Here is a 16,795-nt window from a genome sequence, read left to right as displayed (position 1 = left end):
ATCTTGCCGTGAAAGATATTAAAGAGGCCCAGTATTATATTTAGCACGGGCTACAAAAGAGACACTTAGACTTTTTTTTAAAAAATCCTTCATAACCGGTGCTAAATATAATGCTAGATAGCCACTGATCACACAAACACTTTGTGACAATAGAATGATGAGACCATGCAATGCATAGGAACACTTCCCTCTACTGCAATCATTAAAGGTTGGTTGATATTTTATTATTTTCCATAGATGTGATAGGATGACAATAGGTTGGACATATAATAGATGGTTGCCTTTATGACCATTTTACATCTCCAAATAATAAATGTATAAGCATTCGGCTATCAAAAATATCTTAGGGGAAATTTAAACTCATGTCACATCACTTAAAGTGACACATGATGCTATTACAAGGACGCGTCTATTCTGGCTCCAAAAAGGCAGTACGGAGGGACTAACACGCGTGTTAGTCGCGCGTTTTACACCGTAGATTTTGCATTTAAGGGTCGCAATTGACTAACCTCTCACTAACACGCTGTACGAAAGATCTGTTTTGGAGACAGAATAGTCGCGGCCCTATTACAACACCCTATAACATGGGCAATGCCTTGGAGACGAGAATTCTATCTAGGAGGAAAATGTGATGTCTACATTTAGTATGTCGAGGAATGTCGAACAAAACGAAATTTGTGACAAGCTTCATCAACGTTTTTTTTCCTTATCTTTGCCTTTTGTAGCAGGGAAGAAGTTATTGTTTTATGCAATTCTTTAACCCCCGGCTTTATAGACGGGTGCAATCTGCAGCTTACACGTTTGAAACCCAACATTGATTAATATTTATGTTCTCCCCGTCGAATTCTCATGGTTTGATTAGTCATTCGTATCTATTTATGGCTATTTATGTCCTCCTCGTTGAATTGTCATGTTTTGTTGGGAAATGATTATGAAGAGGATTGAATTCCAGTGTAATTTAACACCTACTCACTACACTGCCTTGCCGTCCTTCCTCGTGCAAATACAGAATATTTCCATGCTCGTGTTCAGTGTTTCTGGGCAGCCTTCTTTCTTTGGCAAACTATCCCCTCCGCTGGAAAAGGAAAGAATGGGGCGAGGAAGGATCGAAGTGAAGAAAATTGAGGACAAGAAGAGTAGAGTCGTGACTTTTTGTAAAAGGCGAGCTGGGCTGATGAAGAAAGCGCAGGAACTGTCTGTGTTGTGTGACGCCCAAGTGGGTCTCGTTATCTTTTCTCAAACCGGAAAGCTCTCTCGTTTCTCCAGCCCCAGGTACACCATTACCATCTGCTTCTAACTTTCTTACCCGAACAGTTTTCACTCTATTGGCTTCTTGTATTGTATTAGCTGGGTATGTTTCATAGGTTAGAGATTTTCTTATGACAGTTTAGATTTAGGAAGGAGAATGGAAGGAAACACAAATGTGAGAAAACCCTGGTGTGAAGTAATGAAATCATTGACGTTCATTAGACCAAACTGCGGAATCCAAAATTGAGATGAACGGTCAACTAACAAAATCTGGAAGCAAACAAGAAGTGGTCCTAATCATTGCTGATCAAGTTTATCTTGTTGTGAATTTTGACAGGGTAATCAGTTATCTTCACAATTCTTTCCTTTTCAAACAAAGTGTTTAGAGACTCTACTTTTAAAATATCTCTATATTTGATCTAAATATTTTCATAAATAAAACAGTCCTTTATGTAATGTACCTAAATGTACAAAAAGACAACCTAAATAGCATCTTAGAGAAAAAACAAATTGAAATAAAAACATATTAAAGAATAATTCTGTGATAAACTATGTGCCTAGTTGTGTGAGTGGAATTGAAGACTAAAGCCCACAGCTATTCTGGCTCCAAAACTGCAGTACAGAGTCAATAACATACAGATTATTGATCGTTATATACCATTGATTTTGAAAAGAACAATCACGATTTTTTAAATTGTCATTAACACGAAATACAAATTGAAAGTTTTAACACCAGAATAGACACATCTCTAACTAAATATTTGTGAAATATAAATTCTTACCAAAACATCAAATCGGGATGTTCTACAAGACCCATCATATTAGTTGAATTATTAGTCTACATTCAATTCATTTCCGTATTTCTTCAGTACGATAGACTGCGCTCTTTCTTACTTTTCTCTGTTAATTTATGGCATTTGCGGAGTTTCTCAAGGTCTAATTGTTAATCTACTTTTTTAAAGAAGTATCCAGTATTTCAAGTATAGTTATAAATGGAAAGTGGGAAGAGAATATTTTGTGCAGATAAAAGTGGCACTTATTACAGATTGATTAGGTACTCACCTATGGAAGGCATTTGATTCCCCCCATCTCTTATTTAAGAGAGAGAGAGAGAGGTTTAATAAAGAACAATGGAGTTTCTCAACAATAGTGAGGAAAAGGTAAAAGGACAATTTATTACTCAAATCTGATTTTACAGCCTGTACGGTGAAAAGATGGTGAGCACATTATATTTTGGTAACTACGTTGACTGGTTGGTGTTGTGGAGGTTATTATAACAAACTTATCCGTTCTTTTCCATGATTGTATCCTAAGTCTTTACCTCCATTATTTTGCTTAAAGATAATCTCTTCCGTTTTGAGTGTGTAGCTTGGATGACATGCACGAATTAGTCTCGTTCATCAACTTTAACTTCTCTCCTATACTGTTGTAGTTTCCTAAACTCGTTGAACAAAAATAAATGACAGCCCACGGTAACAGGTCGGTCATTTAGATTGTAAGATGCTCTATAACATAAAGATATCAATCTCTAGTTGATGGATTTAGTAGATCTCTGAAATTGTAAAAGGTTGGACAAGGCAGCTATGTAACAGTCATACTGAACTGGATTGAATCTACAAGAAAAACCCATCTTAAGGAGCCACTGGTTCAATGGTCATGGATTGAAATGAGAGCTTCCCAGCATTGAAATATGCTCTAACGTATAGATAATAGCACGTCGAGCATTTGTGGGTGGTGTATCATGCGAAAGACTAATTGTAAAAAATTGCCATGAATCCAATAATTTGGGCCTCTATTGATGGGAATAAAGGATTTCATCATGTTGCTTGGAAATTTTGTTGTCTCCTTGATGGTATTGGTAGTTTACGATTACTCTCAATCCGTCATCAGGCATTTTTTTTCGGTTAGATGGTTTGTTAGGACTTTGGAAGGGAACGATGTTTGGAAATTTCTCTTTAGACTTTGTATTTTGTCAAGAGTGTCTATTTGATAACTAACTTGGAAAGGATTTGGGTTCTACACCCCTTCTTCTCACCATGAGTGAATTTGTTACAAGGCACACTTGTTATCAAAAGCATTTAGAATGCTTGGAAGCTCATCAAGCGCTAACATCTTAGGGCTTGGCAATGAGGAATAGCCTTTCGATTAACTATCAACTTGTTTGGTGGTCTTTGGTTCTATCTAGTCAAAACCATCTTCTTTTCAAAGCCCCTTGGGTTCATGATTTGAAATTCTTAAATCTAGAGGAAATAAAATTCTATCAAATTGCCTTGATATAGATACCAAGAGTTTCTTATCATGACTTGAGTCCAAATCAAAACTCTTTCTATCCAATTAAGATCAAGATACCTTCTAGATTGTTATTCATATCATCCCTCCCATATGGTTCAAAAAATTAGGGTTAGGTCCTTTAAGACTCAGTGGAAAGTGTTCAAATCATATCCTAAAACATCATTTTGTAATTGCAAACACTGCTGCTTATGGCTTATGCCTCCTCTGCCAATATTGGATTAGATAAATCTCTATTAGCATGTCTCTAGTCTTCTCCTATCACTTGGCATGATCAACAGTTCTAGATTGTTTGGATAACTATTCTCGAGCCCAAGTTGGTTCATTTCGTGTGTGCATTATTTACTATTGGCTCTCTCTTGTCTCATATAGGAGTTCCCAACCTTGCCATCCTTTTTGTCAGTAGTTCAAGACTCAAAGCATATTTTTAGTTATGCTCCAAAGCTTAAAAAGCTTGTATTTGGATGCATTATTTCTTTAGGCCCTTTTAGGCTTGATCCCTTCCCCTCTCATGGCATATGAAATTTCTAAGAAATCGGCCTTGTCACCCATTTAAAATTATCTAAATTTGGCATCCTTTCAAGGTAGAATTTCTTTGTACTATTTGGAAAGATGAAACTTTATCTCTCTTTAGGTTGTTTGATTGAGATTCACTTTTCTATATACATTAAAATTATGATTTGCACTCTAATGTGCTTATGCCTAACTAGGTACAAAATCACAAAGGTTACACTTGAATTTGCACATCTACTTGAGAGATTTTAGATCACTGGGGTGAAGCCCTCTGTATGATTTCCAAAATTTTAGCTCTTGCCATGGGCATATGCATGCCCTGAGACTATCTACCAAAAGAGATATGAGGATCCCAGTTTGAAGGCTTCAAGGACCATGAGGCTCCTAGTTGGTCTCAACCTTCTCGCTTTCCTTCTACTCCTTCTCATGGGCATGATACTCCTAGCTATCTGGAATTTGGGAAGCTTCCTTGCCTAGAGTTGGCTATTTATTTTTCTTTGATATTAGCAACTTGCTAATGAATACTAGAAGGGTCCTCTCATTGGTTGGTGGGTTTTATCATATTCACTTTCCCCTCAAATGCTTGATATCTTATGAATAGTACAGGCAATTTTCATTTGCCAACATTATCACATTTTTCTAACAATGGCTATATACCACCTACACAAATGTTGCAACATCTATCTATACAAGACATGTTGCCAATTTTTAAAATTATTACACCATAATATGGTGGAAGCAACACCATTCAAATATAATTGAAAGATAGTTCCCAAATTCAAATGTAAGGAGAAGGCAACTTGGTGGAAAGGGGAGAGATTGGAGTTCCGAAGGAGTTGGAGCAAGCAATGGAAAGAGTACAAGAGTGTTTTGAGAATATTGTCAAATATTCACGCCATCTAGGACAAGCTGCTTGTAGTAGAGTCAAAGATAAAGGAGATCACTAAGGAAAATGGGAAGATATTGCATTTAATGGCCTAGACAATGAAGCATGGATGGCTAATAGATCAAGAATTACTAATTTTAGTTGAAATCAATTGTTGTTTGACTTTAATTTATGTTCAACACTAGGAAATTGACTTAGGGGAAGCATATTAGTGGTCGTTATAGTTAACTTCATGCACCCTTAAATTTTAAACAATATATCAAATTTTGACAATTTGTTTGTGCTTGTCTTTGCATGAGACTCAACTTCTTATAGCTATTGTTGTGGCTTCTAGGTAGTAACAATTTGCATGCTGTGGGATCCATTATATGTTCAAGGGTAAAAAAGTACACATTTCAAAGAGTCGCCTGATACTTGCTTAAATATGCCTCAATAACTGTGCACTTGAAATTGCCAATACTTAATGCACAAATGCCCTAGTAGTCAAGCGTTATGGGTACCAATAAAGGTGCACAAATGAGCCAATTATGGTCCAAAAATGCTAAAAAAATGGATGCCTATTAGTACATGTGAAATTTAGTAATGGGCTTTTAGGGTTCTTTTTTTTGTTTCTTTAAAGTTAGTAATTGGGGCTTTGGGTGTGCAAGGAGTGTTTGGTTATTGGAGCTATAACGACTGCTGGTGCTCTTCCCCTATTTAGAGGATGTGAGGCCTCAAATTTTTTGAGTTCCAAAATAAATGCAATACTTTGTCTCTCTGGATTCTACGCATTAATGGTTGGATATTACTTATGTGTGGAAGGTCTAATTTACTCATGATTTTAATTTAGGATAGTTTCAATGTGGTTGTACTCAATTGGCCATGTCTACGCAGCCTAAAAAACGGCTGCTTTATGCATTAGTAAAACACTTTTTATTCTTTGGCAAGAGTAAATCTGTCAGCTAATTATCCACTGGCCCTTGTTTTAAGTATTGGTCCATTTGTATTTGATTTTTTTTATTTATCCAAAATTATACCAGACTTGGTTCATTAAAGTTTTATGTATGAATGATTTTGTGTATGCTTATGGAATCCAGATCAGGTTTTGTTGTTTGCTGATTATGCTCTCATTTAAATTTGTTAATTATGTTCTCATTCAAATTTTTTTATTATTTATTTTTGCGAGAGAGAGTCAAGGATTAAGAGGGTATCCATTTCGTCAAAGTTGTTTGCGTACAAAATTGAACTCATCCATTACATCACACCCCTCTAACTTTGAATGTAGATGCGTTGTGTAATTAAGAAACATATCATTCACCCTCACCAATTATACTCAAATAAATTAAATTATTATTTTTTAAACTATTTATGTCCTCATCGAATTGTCATGGTTTGATCTGTCAATTGTATTCATTTATGTTTGATTTTTCTTTAGCTGATAGACTTTGTTTATTGTGGACTTGTCATACTACTTTTTCCGAGAAAAGTTGTCTCACTCCTGAAAAAAATTGTGCTAGAAATAATCTTTTTGCATTTAAAAACAATGGAATTAATATTGACTGTTCATTGTTTTTCTTTTAAATATTTTTTTAACAAGAGGATATTTTAATAGTTCAAAATCTATCAAAAGTAGTTTTAATTTAAGCTTAAAGTTTTTTAAGGGGACAAATTACCTTTTTTTATTTGAATCTTAGAATTTAGCTCATTGAATCTAAATTTTTAAAGAAAAAATAATAATTAAAAAACATATACTATTTTATTCATAATTTTTTTTATTTTTAAATATAATATACTATTTATTTTATTTTTTTTGATAAAAGTGGATGAAACCACTAAAATTATATTGATTATATATATTTTTACATGTGTCTGGTTCAAAGAGCATTGAAGGGAAAGAACCAGTAAGAAAACCCTTCAGTGTTGCTCAAGAAAACATAAACCTATCTACCATTATTATATATAATATTTTAATTTAACATTTTAACAATCATTAAATTTTCTAACTATTATCATATTATAAAATTATATATCTACATTAATTATGTTATATTTTCAATGTTGATGTAGATTATCAATTTTTTCATCAACAATTCAAATCATGTTCCATGAACCATTATCAAGATGAATAAACTTGAAAAGAGAAATAATGTTCCATTGAAAAAATTGACTTACACATTTAAATCTAGAAGTTTCAAACAAATAATCACATTCCCTGAAAATTTGATACATTTAATATTTAATTTTTACTTTTGATATGCTATCGACTTATCCCTTGAACCTCCCCTAAATACAAGGTGCTAGTTTGTATCTATTTATGACTATTTATGTCCTCTTGTAGAAGTGTTAGATTTTATTGGTGACGTGATTATGAGGAGGATTGAATTCCATTGTGAAAGAGCACCTACCCACTGCCTTATCGTCCTTTCCTACTTCTTAAAACTGCAAATACGCTATTTCAATGGTCCTGTTCTTGAGCTCCTTATGTTTATTTGGGTAGGTTTCTGTCTTTCGCTAAGCATCCAAGTTAAAAATGGGTCGAGGAAGGATCGAAGTGAAAAAGATTGATGACAAAAAGAATAGGGTAATCACATTTTGCAAAAGGCGAGCTAGCCTGATAAAGAAGGCGCGGGAGCTTTCCGTGTTGTGTGACGCCCAAGTGGGTCTCGTTATCTTTTCTCAAACTGGCAAGCTCTTTCGTTTCTCCAGCCCCAGGTACACCATTACCATCTGCTTCTAACTCTCTTACCCAAATACTTTTCACTCTATTGGCTTGCTGTATTATATTAGCTGGGTGTGTTCCATAGATTAGAGATTTTCTTATGACGGTTTAGTTTTGGGAAGGAGAATGAAGGAAAATAAAATGCCAGACAAAGCCTCCCTCTGCTTTTCTCATTTTTGAAAAACAAAGAGAGAGATTTTCTTTATAGTTTATGTTACGAGATGGTTTGTATATGAATTACAGATGATCTATAATTTGAGGTTATACAAACCTTACTTCTTATAAGCTTTGAACTTATAAAAGAACCATAACTTACCCTATGAAAACCCAATTTTTTTTTGGTTAAAGATAGAAACACATTAAAAATTATCCTTTGATAAAAGAATACGTAGTCGTGTCAGTGGAACTGAAGACTAAATATTTGTGAAATTTAAATTCTTACCAAACCATCAAATCAGGGTGGCCCACAAGACCCTCCATATTAATTGAATTATTAGTCTACATTCAATTCATTTCCGTATTTCTTCAGTGCGATAGACTGCGCGCTTTCTTACACTTCTCTGTTAATTTATGACATTTGCCGAGTTTGTGAAGGTAGAAATGTTTTGTTAATCAATTTAATCTACTTCTTTTCAGAAGTATCCATTATTTCAAGTTTAGATGTTTAGATATAAATGTAAAGGGATGGGTCTATTCTGGTTTCATAATGACAGTAGGATTGACTAACATGCATTTTAATCGTACATATTACACCGTCGATTTTGTATTTAACGGTTGCAATATTTTGTATTTTGTATTTAATGGTTGCAATATTTTGTATTTTGTATTTAACGGTTGCAATATTTTACACCGTCGATTTTGTATTTAACAGTTGCAATTGACTAACCTGTCAATATTTTACACCGTCGATTTTGTATTTAACAGTTACAATTGACTAACCTGTCACTAACACGCTGTATGAAAGATCTGTTTTGACAGCCAATACAAAATAAGAAGAGAATATTTTGTGCAGATAAAAGTGACACTTAATTATAGATTGATTAGGTGCTCACCTATGGAAGGCATTTGATTCTCCCCATGACTTTTTGATTTAAGAGAGTGGGTTTAATAAAGAACGACAGAGTTTGTCAACAATAGTGAGGAAATGGTGAAAGGACAATTTATAGCACACATCTGATTTGACAACCTATACATTGAGTGGCTGCTTAGCGCAGTACATTTTAGTTATTACGTTGACTGGTTGTTGTTGTGGAGTTTATTACAGAAAATTTATCCGTCCCTTTCCATGGTTGTATCCTACGTCTTTACCTCCATTATTTTGCTTCGAGGTATCTCTTCCATTTTGAGCGTGTAGCTTGGATGACAAGCACAAGTTAGTCACTTTCATCAACTTCTCACCTTTAGGTGCTGATGTAGTTTCCTCAACTCTGTTGTATGGATCATTTGTACAATTTAGTATAGTTTCTTTTGGGTGCATGCCAATTTTAAAAATTATTATACCACCATTTACACAAATGTTGCAGGCATCCATCTATACAAGACATGCACGTCAATTTAAAAAATTATTATGCATTAATATGACGGAAGCAACACCATTCAAATATAATTGAAAGATGGTTCCCAAATTGAAATATAAGGAGAATGACAACTTTTTGGAAAGGGGAGTGATTGGAGTTCCGAAGGGTTTGGAACAAACAATGGAAAAGAGATCAGAGATTCTTCAGAATGTTGTCAAATACACTCACCCGGTGAAAGAAATCTGGTACAGAGGAGAAACTCATAAAATGAACTCTGCTGAATGCATGTCTGATCCATTGAAATTATAGGAAAATAAATAATAAATGTTTTTTATACTGTTGCAAGGAGTTAGCTGAAGGATTTATTGTGGACAGATGAGAAAGTGTGGCATGAATCATGTGGCCGGCTGAAATCTGTAAAAGACGGCATGAGGGGTTCTCCTTGTCTGTGCCGACAGCCAGGAAAACAATTAATTTATTACTTCTAACACCTGGGACAACTAGCCTGTACTAGAGTCAGAGATAAATAAGACAAGGAAAACATTAATGAAAATGGGGACACATGGAAGACTAAGACACCAAGAATTACTACTATTAATCAAAACCATTTGTTGTTTAACTTTATGATATAACTGCATGAAATTGACTTATTTAGAGAATGCGAGGCCCCAGAGTTTTAAGTTGCAAACAAAAATATGCTATACATTAACGCATTGGATTCTACGTATTATTAGACGATTAGCAGATTTTTAGTGTCTCAGGATGCATTTCACTTGGCTCTAAAGAATTTTATCATCAACTTCAAGATGCGCGTTCGTTTAGTAGCAAAGAAAGGGAGTCTAACAGATGTGAATCTTATTATCATCGGCTTGGATATACATTACTGTGGAAGGCCTCATTTAATCGTTTCAATGTGGCTGTACTGGGGCCTTAGGTCCATTTGATTTGGGTACGTTTCTCTCTTTCGCTGAGCATCATCTCTGCTGGAAAGGGAAAAAAATGAGTCGAGGAAGGATCGAAGTGAAAAAGATTGATGACAGAAAACGTTTTGCAAAAGGCGAGCCGGCCTGATGAAGAAGGCACGGGAGCTTTCTGTAGATAAGTGATGCTGAGCTCCCAGTTCCACCGTAAAACACCACCATGCACCGCAATGTTTCAACTCAGCCATCCACCGGTCATGCACAACCATCCACCGATCACCGATCACCGATCAAGGCATAGCTAGCTTGTTTAGGCTAATTTTAGTTTTTCAATGAGAACTAGTTGTTCCGAACTAGTATTTGCATTCACATGTTTAGTTGAGGTTTTTTCTGTTCTTGCAAATAAAACATGTTGTGTATGCAGTTAGCTAAATATAGTGCATGTAATGGATGAAGTGCATGTTGATGATATATACGGTTGTAGAGGCTGCAACTTCTATAAAACTGCTTTAACTGTAAGGATTAATACTGCTTTAACTGTAAGGATTAATAGAGACTACACAATGTAATAGGTTCTGATTGAATTGAGTAAAGAATTCTTTGTGTGTAAATTAGTGCTCTGTTTTTCTTTTGTTTATTGTCTTGTCTCTATTTATCCTCTGTTTTGGCATTAGAGCGGGTGAGAGGTCTTGGGTAGAAGAAGGTTTATGAAAAGAGCCCAAGTGGGCAGAGATTGGTAGATCCCTGTGTTCTTTTTGAAGTTGTTGATTGTTGCTGCAAAAGGCAGAAGATTGTGTAAAGAGTTTGCAACCATCCAAGATTGGAGTCGCCTGTTTGGATGGTGTGCGTGCTGCTAAAACAGAGATTGTTGAAGGAGAGGGAGCTGAAGTTTTTTATTTCCACCCACACGTTTGATGCTGTCAAAATCGCAGTTTGTTGTGTTTTATCTGTCAAAACAAAAGGTGAGTACCGCATAAAAAAAGAACATTATAGAAGTCAAAAAAATTTGTTGTTCAAAGTCTGCTTTGCTGAAAAGACATCGGAGGAATAAGACAAAGTCACCAAGATAAGAGGTTGCTAATAATCTGTGAAGGTAGTAGAAAAAGGGAAGCTATAGTTGAGAGTGAGAAGATAGTCGCCAGAGATAGGTTTTGGTTTCGGCAGTAGTAAAGGAAGTGTTCAGAATTGTTGAAGAAGCCGCCAAACAGAAAGATCTACAAGCAGTGTCAGGTACAATCAACTTTTTGTCAATGGGAAAGATTGGTAAAAAAATAAAGAAAGAAAATTCTAGTTTAATGTTTGAGAAAGATATTTTGAAGGATGAATTGATAAAGATAAAGAAATGTAATTCAGATTTGATAGACAGGTAGGAAAAGATATTTATGAAAGTTCATGTGATAATGATATTCTTCAAAAAGAATTGGAAAAAGTTAAACAGAAAAATGGAGAATTAAAAGAAAAGTTAAAATTGTTTGATGAAGATTTTGAGAAACAATTAGCAGTGTTGAAAAAAGAAAATGAGTGTTTGAAAGCAAAGCCATTAGTTTGTGATGTATCATGTGGCACAAAAGATTTGTTTCATCCCCTTGATCAATCGGCTGATATGCATGATTTACTGAAAGTTTCTTCAGGTGAAGATGGTGAAGTTGAAAGTAAGGATGTGTTTGCATGTACAGATGCAAGTTGCGATGTTAAAGACAAAGGTTGTTCTAAAAATAATGTTGGTTGGAAGATGATGCAGAAAATGAGTTATAAACGAAGAGGACTTGGAAAGCATGAGCAAGGAATAAGAAAGCCCATTAGGCCGGTTATGAGACCTTCCGGATATTGTAAGAAAAAGAGATTTGATGTTGCTAGTGTTACAAGCTCATGCAAATTAGCTGAAAGAATCAAGTTCTCACATTGTCATAGAGAAGGGCATAAAGAAGATAAGTGTTGGGATCTTCACCCTTGTTCAATTTGTGGGTTGAAGAATCATTGTGAAAAGTCATGTTGGAACAAAGAGATGAATGAACAATCTAAGAAAGGTTGTATGTGGATTGATTATGGTTGGATCGATGGATCTTGTTGGCAAAAGTTAATGAGTATGTTCTGAAGGTTGTATAAGCCTAAATGTTCGCATGTGAACAAAAGAAGTGATTGGACATAGTTTCGATGTTCGAGTCAAGTAGCAGATGACTGCTTGCTATGATTGGTGTTGCACAATGAGTAGCAAGGGTTTAGACTTTGCCACATCGAGTTGCAAAGATCTAGTTTGTCAAAGCTTTGAGATTATATTGTGAATCTTAGCATCAAGGGAGAGTATGTAGATAGGTGATGTTGAGCTCCCAGTACCACCGTTATAGGTTTACTGGGAGTTCCATCGTAAAACACCACCATGCACCGCAATGCTTCAACTCAGCCATCCACTGATCATGCACAACCATCCACCGATCATCGATCAGGGCATACCTAGCTTGTTTAGACTAATTTTAATTTTTGCATGAAAACTAGTTGTTCTGAATTAGTATTTGCATTCATGTTTAGTTGAAGTTTTTTCTGTTCGTGCAAATAAAACATGTTGTGCATGTAATTCATGAAGTGCATGTTGATGATATATACGGTTGTAGAGGCTGCATTGAATTGAATAAAGAATTCTTTATGTGTGTAAATTAGTGCTCTGTTTTTCCTTTGTTTATTGTCTTGTCTCTATTTATCCTCTGTTTTAAAATCTAAACTTTCCGTGTTGTGCGGTGCCCAAGTGGGCCTCCTTATCTTTTCTCATACTGCCAAGCTCTCTCATTTCTCCAGTCCCAGGTACACCATCTGCTTCTAACTCTCATGCCTGTTAACTTTCATTGTAGTAGCTTTCTATTTTACACGCTGCATTGTATTAGCTCGATATGTTTCATAGCTGAGAAATTTTCTTACTCCGATTTAGATTTGGGAAAGAGAATGGAAGAAAACAAAAACCTGAGAGGAAAAACTGTCTCCGCTATTCTTGTGTTAATGTGTGAAGGAACCAAACCGTAGCCTCTGAAAAACCATAAAAAGGAAACTTAAGATAAACAAAATCTGTGAGACTGGAACTTAAGCCGACTAAAAGAAAATTATGAGTCCGAATCATGATGAGGAGTTAAAGAAGTTATCAAGAATAGACTCGAAAAAAAAATTCCCAATCCCAATCCACAGATAGTAGATCACAAGAAGAAACACAAAACTGCTTTGTTGCTAAGTTGACTGGTTGGTGTTGTGGAGTTTATTAGTGAATACTTATCTGTCCCATTTCATGGTTGTTTCCTACCTCTTTGCCTTCATTATTATGCTTCAAGACATCTCTTCCGTTTGGAGCGCGTAGCTTCGATGACATGCACAAATTAGTCTCATTCACCAACTTTAACTTCTCGCCTTTACTGTCATAGTTTCCTCAACTATTTGAACAAAAATATGTCACTCCATGATAGCAGGTCGGCCATCTAGATTTGTAAGATGCTCTATAACATAAAGAGATCAATCTCTAGTTGATGGATTTAGTGGGTCTCTGAAACTATAAAAGGTTGATCAAAGCAGGTATGTAACACTATACTGATCTGGATTGAATCTAGAAATACCCCTATCTTAAGGAACCACTGGTTCAATGGTCAAAGCTTTTTACTTTAGCTTATAAATCATGTGAGAATTTACAACATTTTCACGTGAAAGAGTGCATAGCAGAATTGGTATGTGGTGCAAGTTCGAAACACAATTTCTTGGCAGTCGAAAACTGGGGCTATATTTTGGTGGAAGCTGGCACATGCGGTAAACAGTGAAGAAATATTATTCTACAGTGATGCATGGTGATAGTTGCATTTCTTAAAAGGTGAAAGTACAGCTGACGCCATAGGAGTCTTGGTTTATCTAGAATTTTGAGTCTTATGAAAGGAGATACATACAAACTCCATGAGAGCTTCCATTTGGCTTCACATCAGGCTTAACAGTAGCTAGTACAAGTCGTCATTTTGGAAGTCACAACCCTGCTTGAATATGTTGAAATGGGACCAGTATCAGGGAGTGTGAATTTCCTCTTGTACTCAAAGAAGCTTGATAGAGGGATCAACTTCATTGACCTTTAAGTACCATATTGTATGCATTCTATATTGCACCACCAAAACATTTGAACAAGCCATATAAGAAGCAAAAAGAGAGATGTAGATGGCCCTTGCGTTGTTGGATGAGAAAAACTAGAGAGGATGAGGACATAAGTCACCATAGCAGCAAGCATTAATCTTGACATGCCAACACAAATAAAAGTAGATATGGTAGGCATTGTGAGCTCTAGTTGTGGTCCATATATATGAGACCCTAATCATAAGACTTGTTTTGAGAATGTAGTTGGAATGCGACATTCATTGCAAGGTGCATTATAGAACAAGGAGGTTCATTAGGAAATAGATAAGGTGCATGATCTACAAATTTATATTTTTACAGTAATATTCCCTTAAATGTGATAAAGAGAGTCAGTAGGAGGAGAAAGGGCACAAGGTGCCCTCTCCAATAGAGTTAAGTGGGAAAATTTTCTCAGGGATGTTGCAAACAGAAAATCAGATTTGAAAGAATGAAAGAGACAATGACAAAAAAAAATGGACGTAACATTCTTTCAAATGGGAGGCAGCTTCAAATTGTGAGATGGTTTTCTTGAAGATAGTTGATGGCTCTAACAAAATAAAGAATGCAAAAGATTTGAGCTTAATTTTGAAGGATGTTTAATTAGAGGTGGGTATACAAAATGTGGTGCAATTATCAAATTGACAATGCAATAACATATGTGCTAGTTATTACTTTAAGAGAGACATCCATCACTCTTTTGGATTTCCTTTGTGACATTGTATTGACATTTGTATTTTAGAGGACATACACAAAATAAATAAGGTGAGATTGATTATGGAAGATGCAAGGAACATTATAAAATAGATTTATAATCACCTTGGGGTCCCATCTTGTTGAGAGATTGCGTTAAGGGGAAAGAGATTTGTGTGATCAAGTGTCACAAGGTTTGCAAATAAACTTCTAATAGTGCAAAGCATTACTTATTTTTTTTCACATCAATGATTTAGATAGTTATAAGTCGAGCATAATTAGAATCTGGTGCAGTCACCGGCTAGGAGGGACCTCAAAGAGATTAGTCCAGACCGGTTAGCTAGAGTAAACACAACGGAAACATAGGGACATGATGGAGGCATTGGAAAACAGATTGAATTATATCATGAGAACTTATTACAACCAATCGGTAATAATCAGGTTACAGAAACTGGCTCACAGGCCTGCTAAAACATGCTCAAAATACAGAACGAGTCACAACCAGGACCTCAAACCTTAAGATCTATCTTCTATGCTCAGTCTAACTTCTTGATTACATTCTAATGCTCTATTACAATGATTTTTTATATGATCTAAGAGGACCCGGTCGGCCCAAAAAGGGATCAAAACCCAAAGAACAAGACCTAACTTGTAAAACCAACAAAGGTCGGCCTCCGCCAAAGAAATTTCTTTGGAAAATCCAAAGGATGAAGTGTAGATCACGGGGAAAGGTCAGCCACATGCTAAGGAACATTAGAATCAACGCTCAGGACTCCGCAAGCTACAGAAGGGATCCAGTAGATCACCAATGCAAATAGGTCCAGGCAACTGGTAACAGAAAACCGTCTCGGAAACCGATAATGATAACTTTCCAGAAAACGATCCAAATGCTCCACAGTTTGGAAATCAGCATATTGGAAAAAAAATAAAAAAAAGCTGAGAGAGAGGACTATAAAGATAGTTTTTGATAGTGTTTTAAACTTCAATTTATATTTTAAATTGAAATCTTCATTTTTAATTTTAAAAGAATTTATCTTCCTTATATGTTTGTAACTTTAATTTTGTTAACAAATGCTAGCATAGATTTACTATTACATTGTTTCAACTACCGCTTAGTTTGGTATACTTGTGGTTATGCAGTTTGACAAATTGCAACTGCATTTCTCATTTGTATGAATGAGTTTGTTGTTAAACAAGAAAGCATTTACCTTTGTCAACATGGTATTAGAGCACATTGATGTATCTATGCCTGTGCCATTATGGAGCATGAAGAACAAGGAGAAACCATGGCATCTAGGCATTTGGATTTCTATTGAAATTGCAAGATTGCGGCCACGGTAAAATGGTGATAAATTTTTCTTTTCTTAACAAAATTTAAAACTTCAAAAATGTTCTGGGAAGGAGATGAAATAGGCAACAAAACAAGAACAATTTTGAAGAAATTCGTAGCGATTCGTGAGCAGTTTGATACAAAAGCTGGACACGGATCTAGAAGAAAGGGCGTTTAAAAATTTGTGCTGGGCGTTTATAACCATTGTCCCGCATATAAAGTCAATTTGGGCAATCAAAATATAATGTAAGTTGTTCAAAGCTTTTGCTGGAAGCTTATAAACATTGCTGGGTATGTTAATTTCTTCTGAAAAGAAAAATCAGGAGTCAAAAGTGCAGATTTCCTCTAGTTTTAATGACATTTCTTGAGTTTTTGAGTGAAACAGCAGCAGAAGAAGGCGTAACGAGGGTTTTTCATTATATCATGTAAGTTTTCACCTTTCATTATATAATTTTATTGGACTACATATTTTGAAGACAACGTGAGAAAAGAGTGGTTCGAAAGAATGGACTAGCTAGTCATAGTTCTTGTTCAGCAGTTCGTTATTAAAAATATAAGGGTTTATTATAATGTTGCATA

The 16,795-nt window shown here is 35.4% G+C and overlaps 1 protein-coding gene across 6 annotated transcripts in view; it reads left to right on the top strand.

The window, feature by feature from the left end:
- The first annotated feature begins 952 nt into the window (after window positions 1-952).
- Window positions 953-16,795, top strand: part of LOC131873664 (MADS-box transcription factor 23-like) — a 57,591-nt gene continuing 41,748 nt past the window's right edge. For 2 of the 6 annotated variants that reach the window (XM_059216759.1, XM_059216758.1), the window contains exon 1: window positions 7,383-7,627. In XM_059216759.1, the coding sequence (XP_059072742.1) occupies window positions 7,446-7,627 (182 nt within the window). In that variant the 5' untranslated portion in view covers window positions 7,383-7,445. Of the gene's footprint in view, window positions 1,273-7,382; window positions 7,628-16,795 lie in introns of those variants that run through there. The other 4 variants (XM_059216755.1, XM_059216753.1, XM_059216757.1 and 1 more) reach the window with 4 other exon arrangements.

Source organism: Cryptomeria japonica, chromosome 2 (genome assembly GCF_030272615.1).
Source record: "Cryptomeria japonica chromosome 2, Sugi_1.0, whole genome shotgun sequence".
Lineage (NCBI taxonomy): Eukaryota > Viridiplantae > Streptophyta > Pinopsida > Cupressales > Cupressaceae > Cryptomeria > Cryptomeria japonica.
This window is presented reverse-complemented; position numbering and strand designations above follow the sequence as displayed.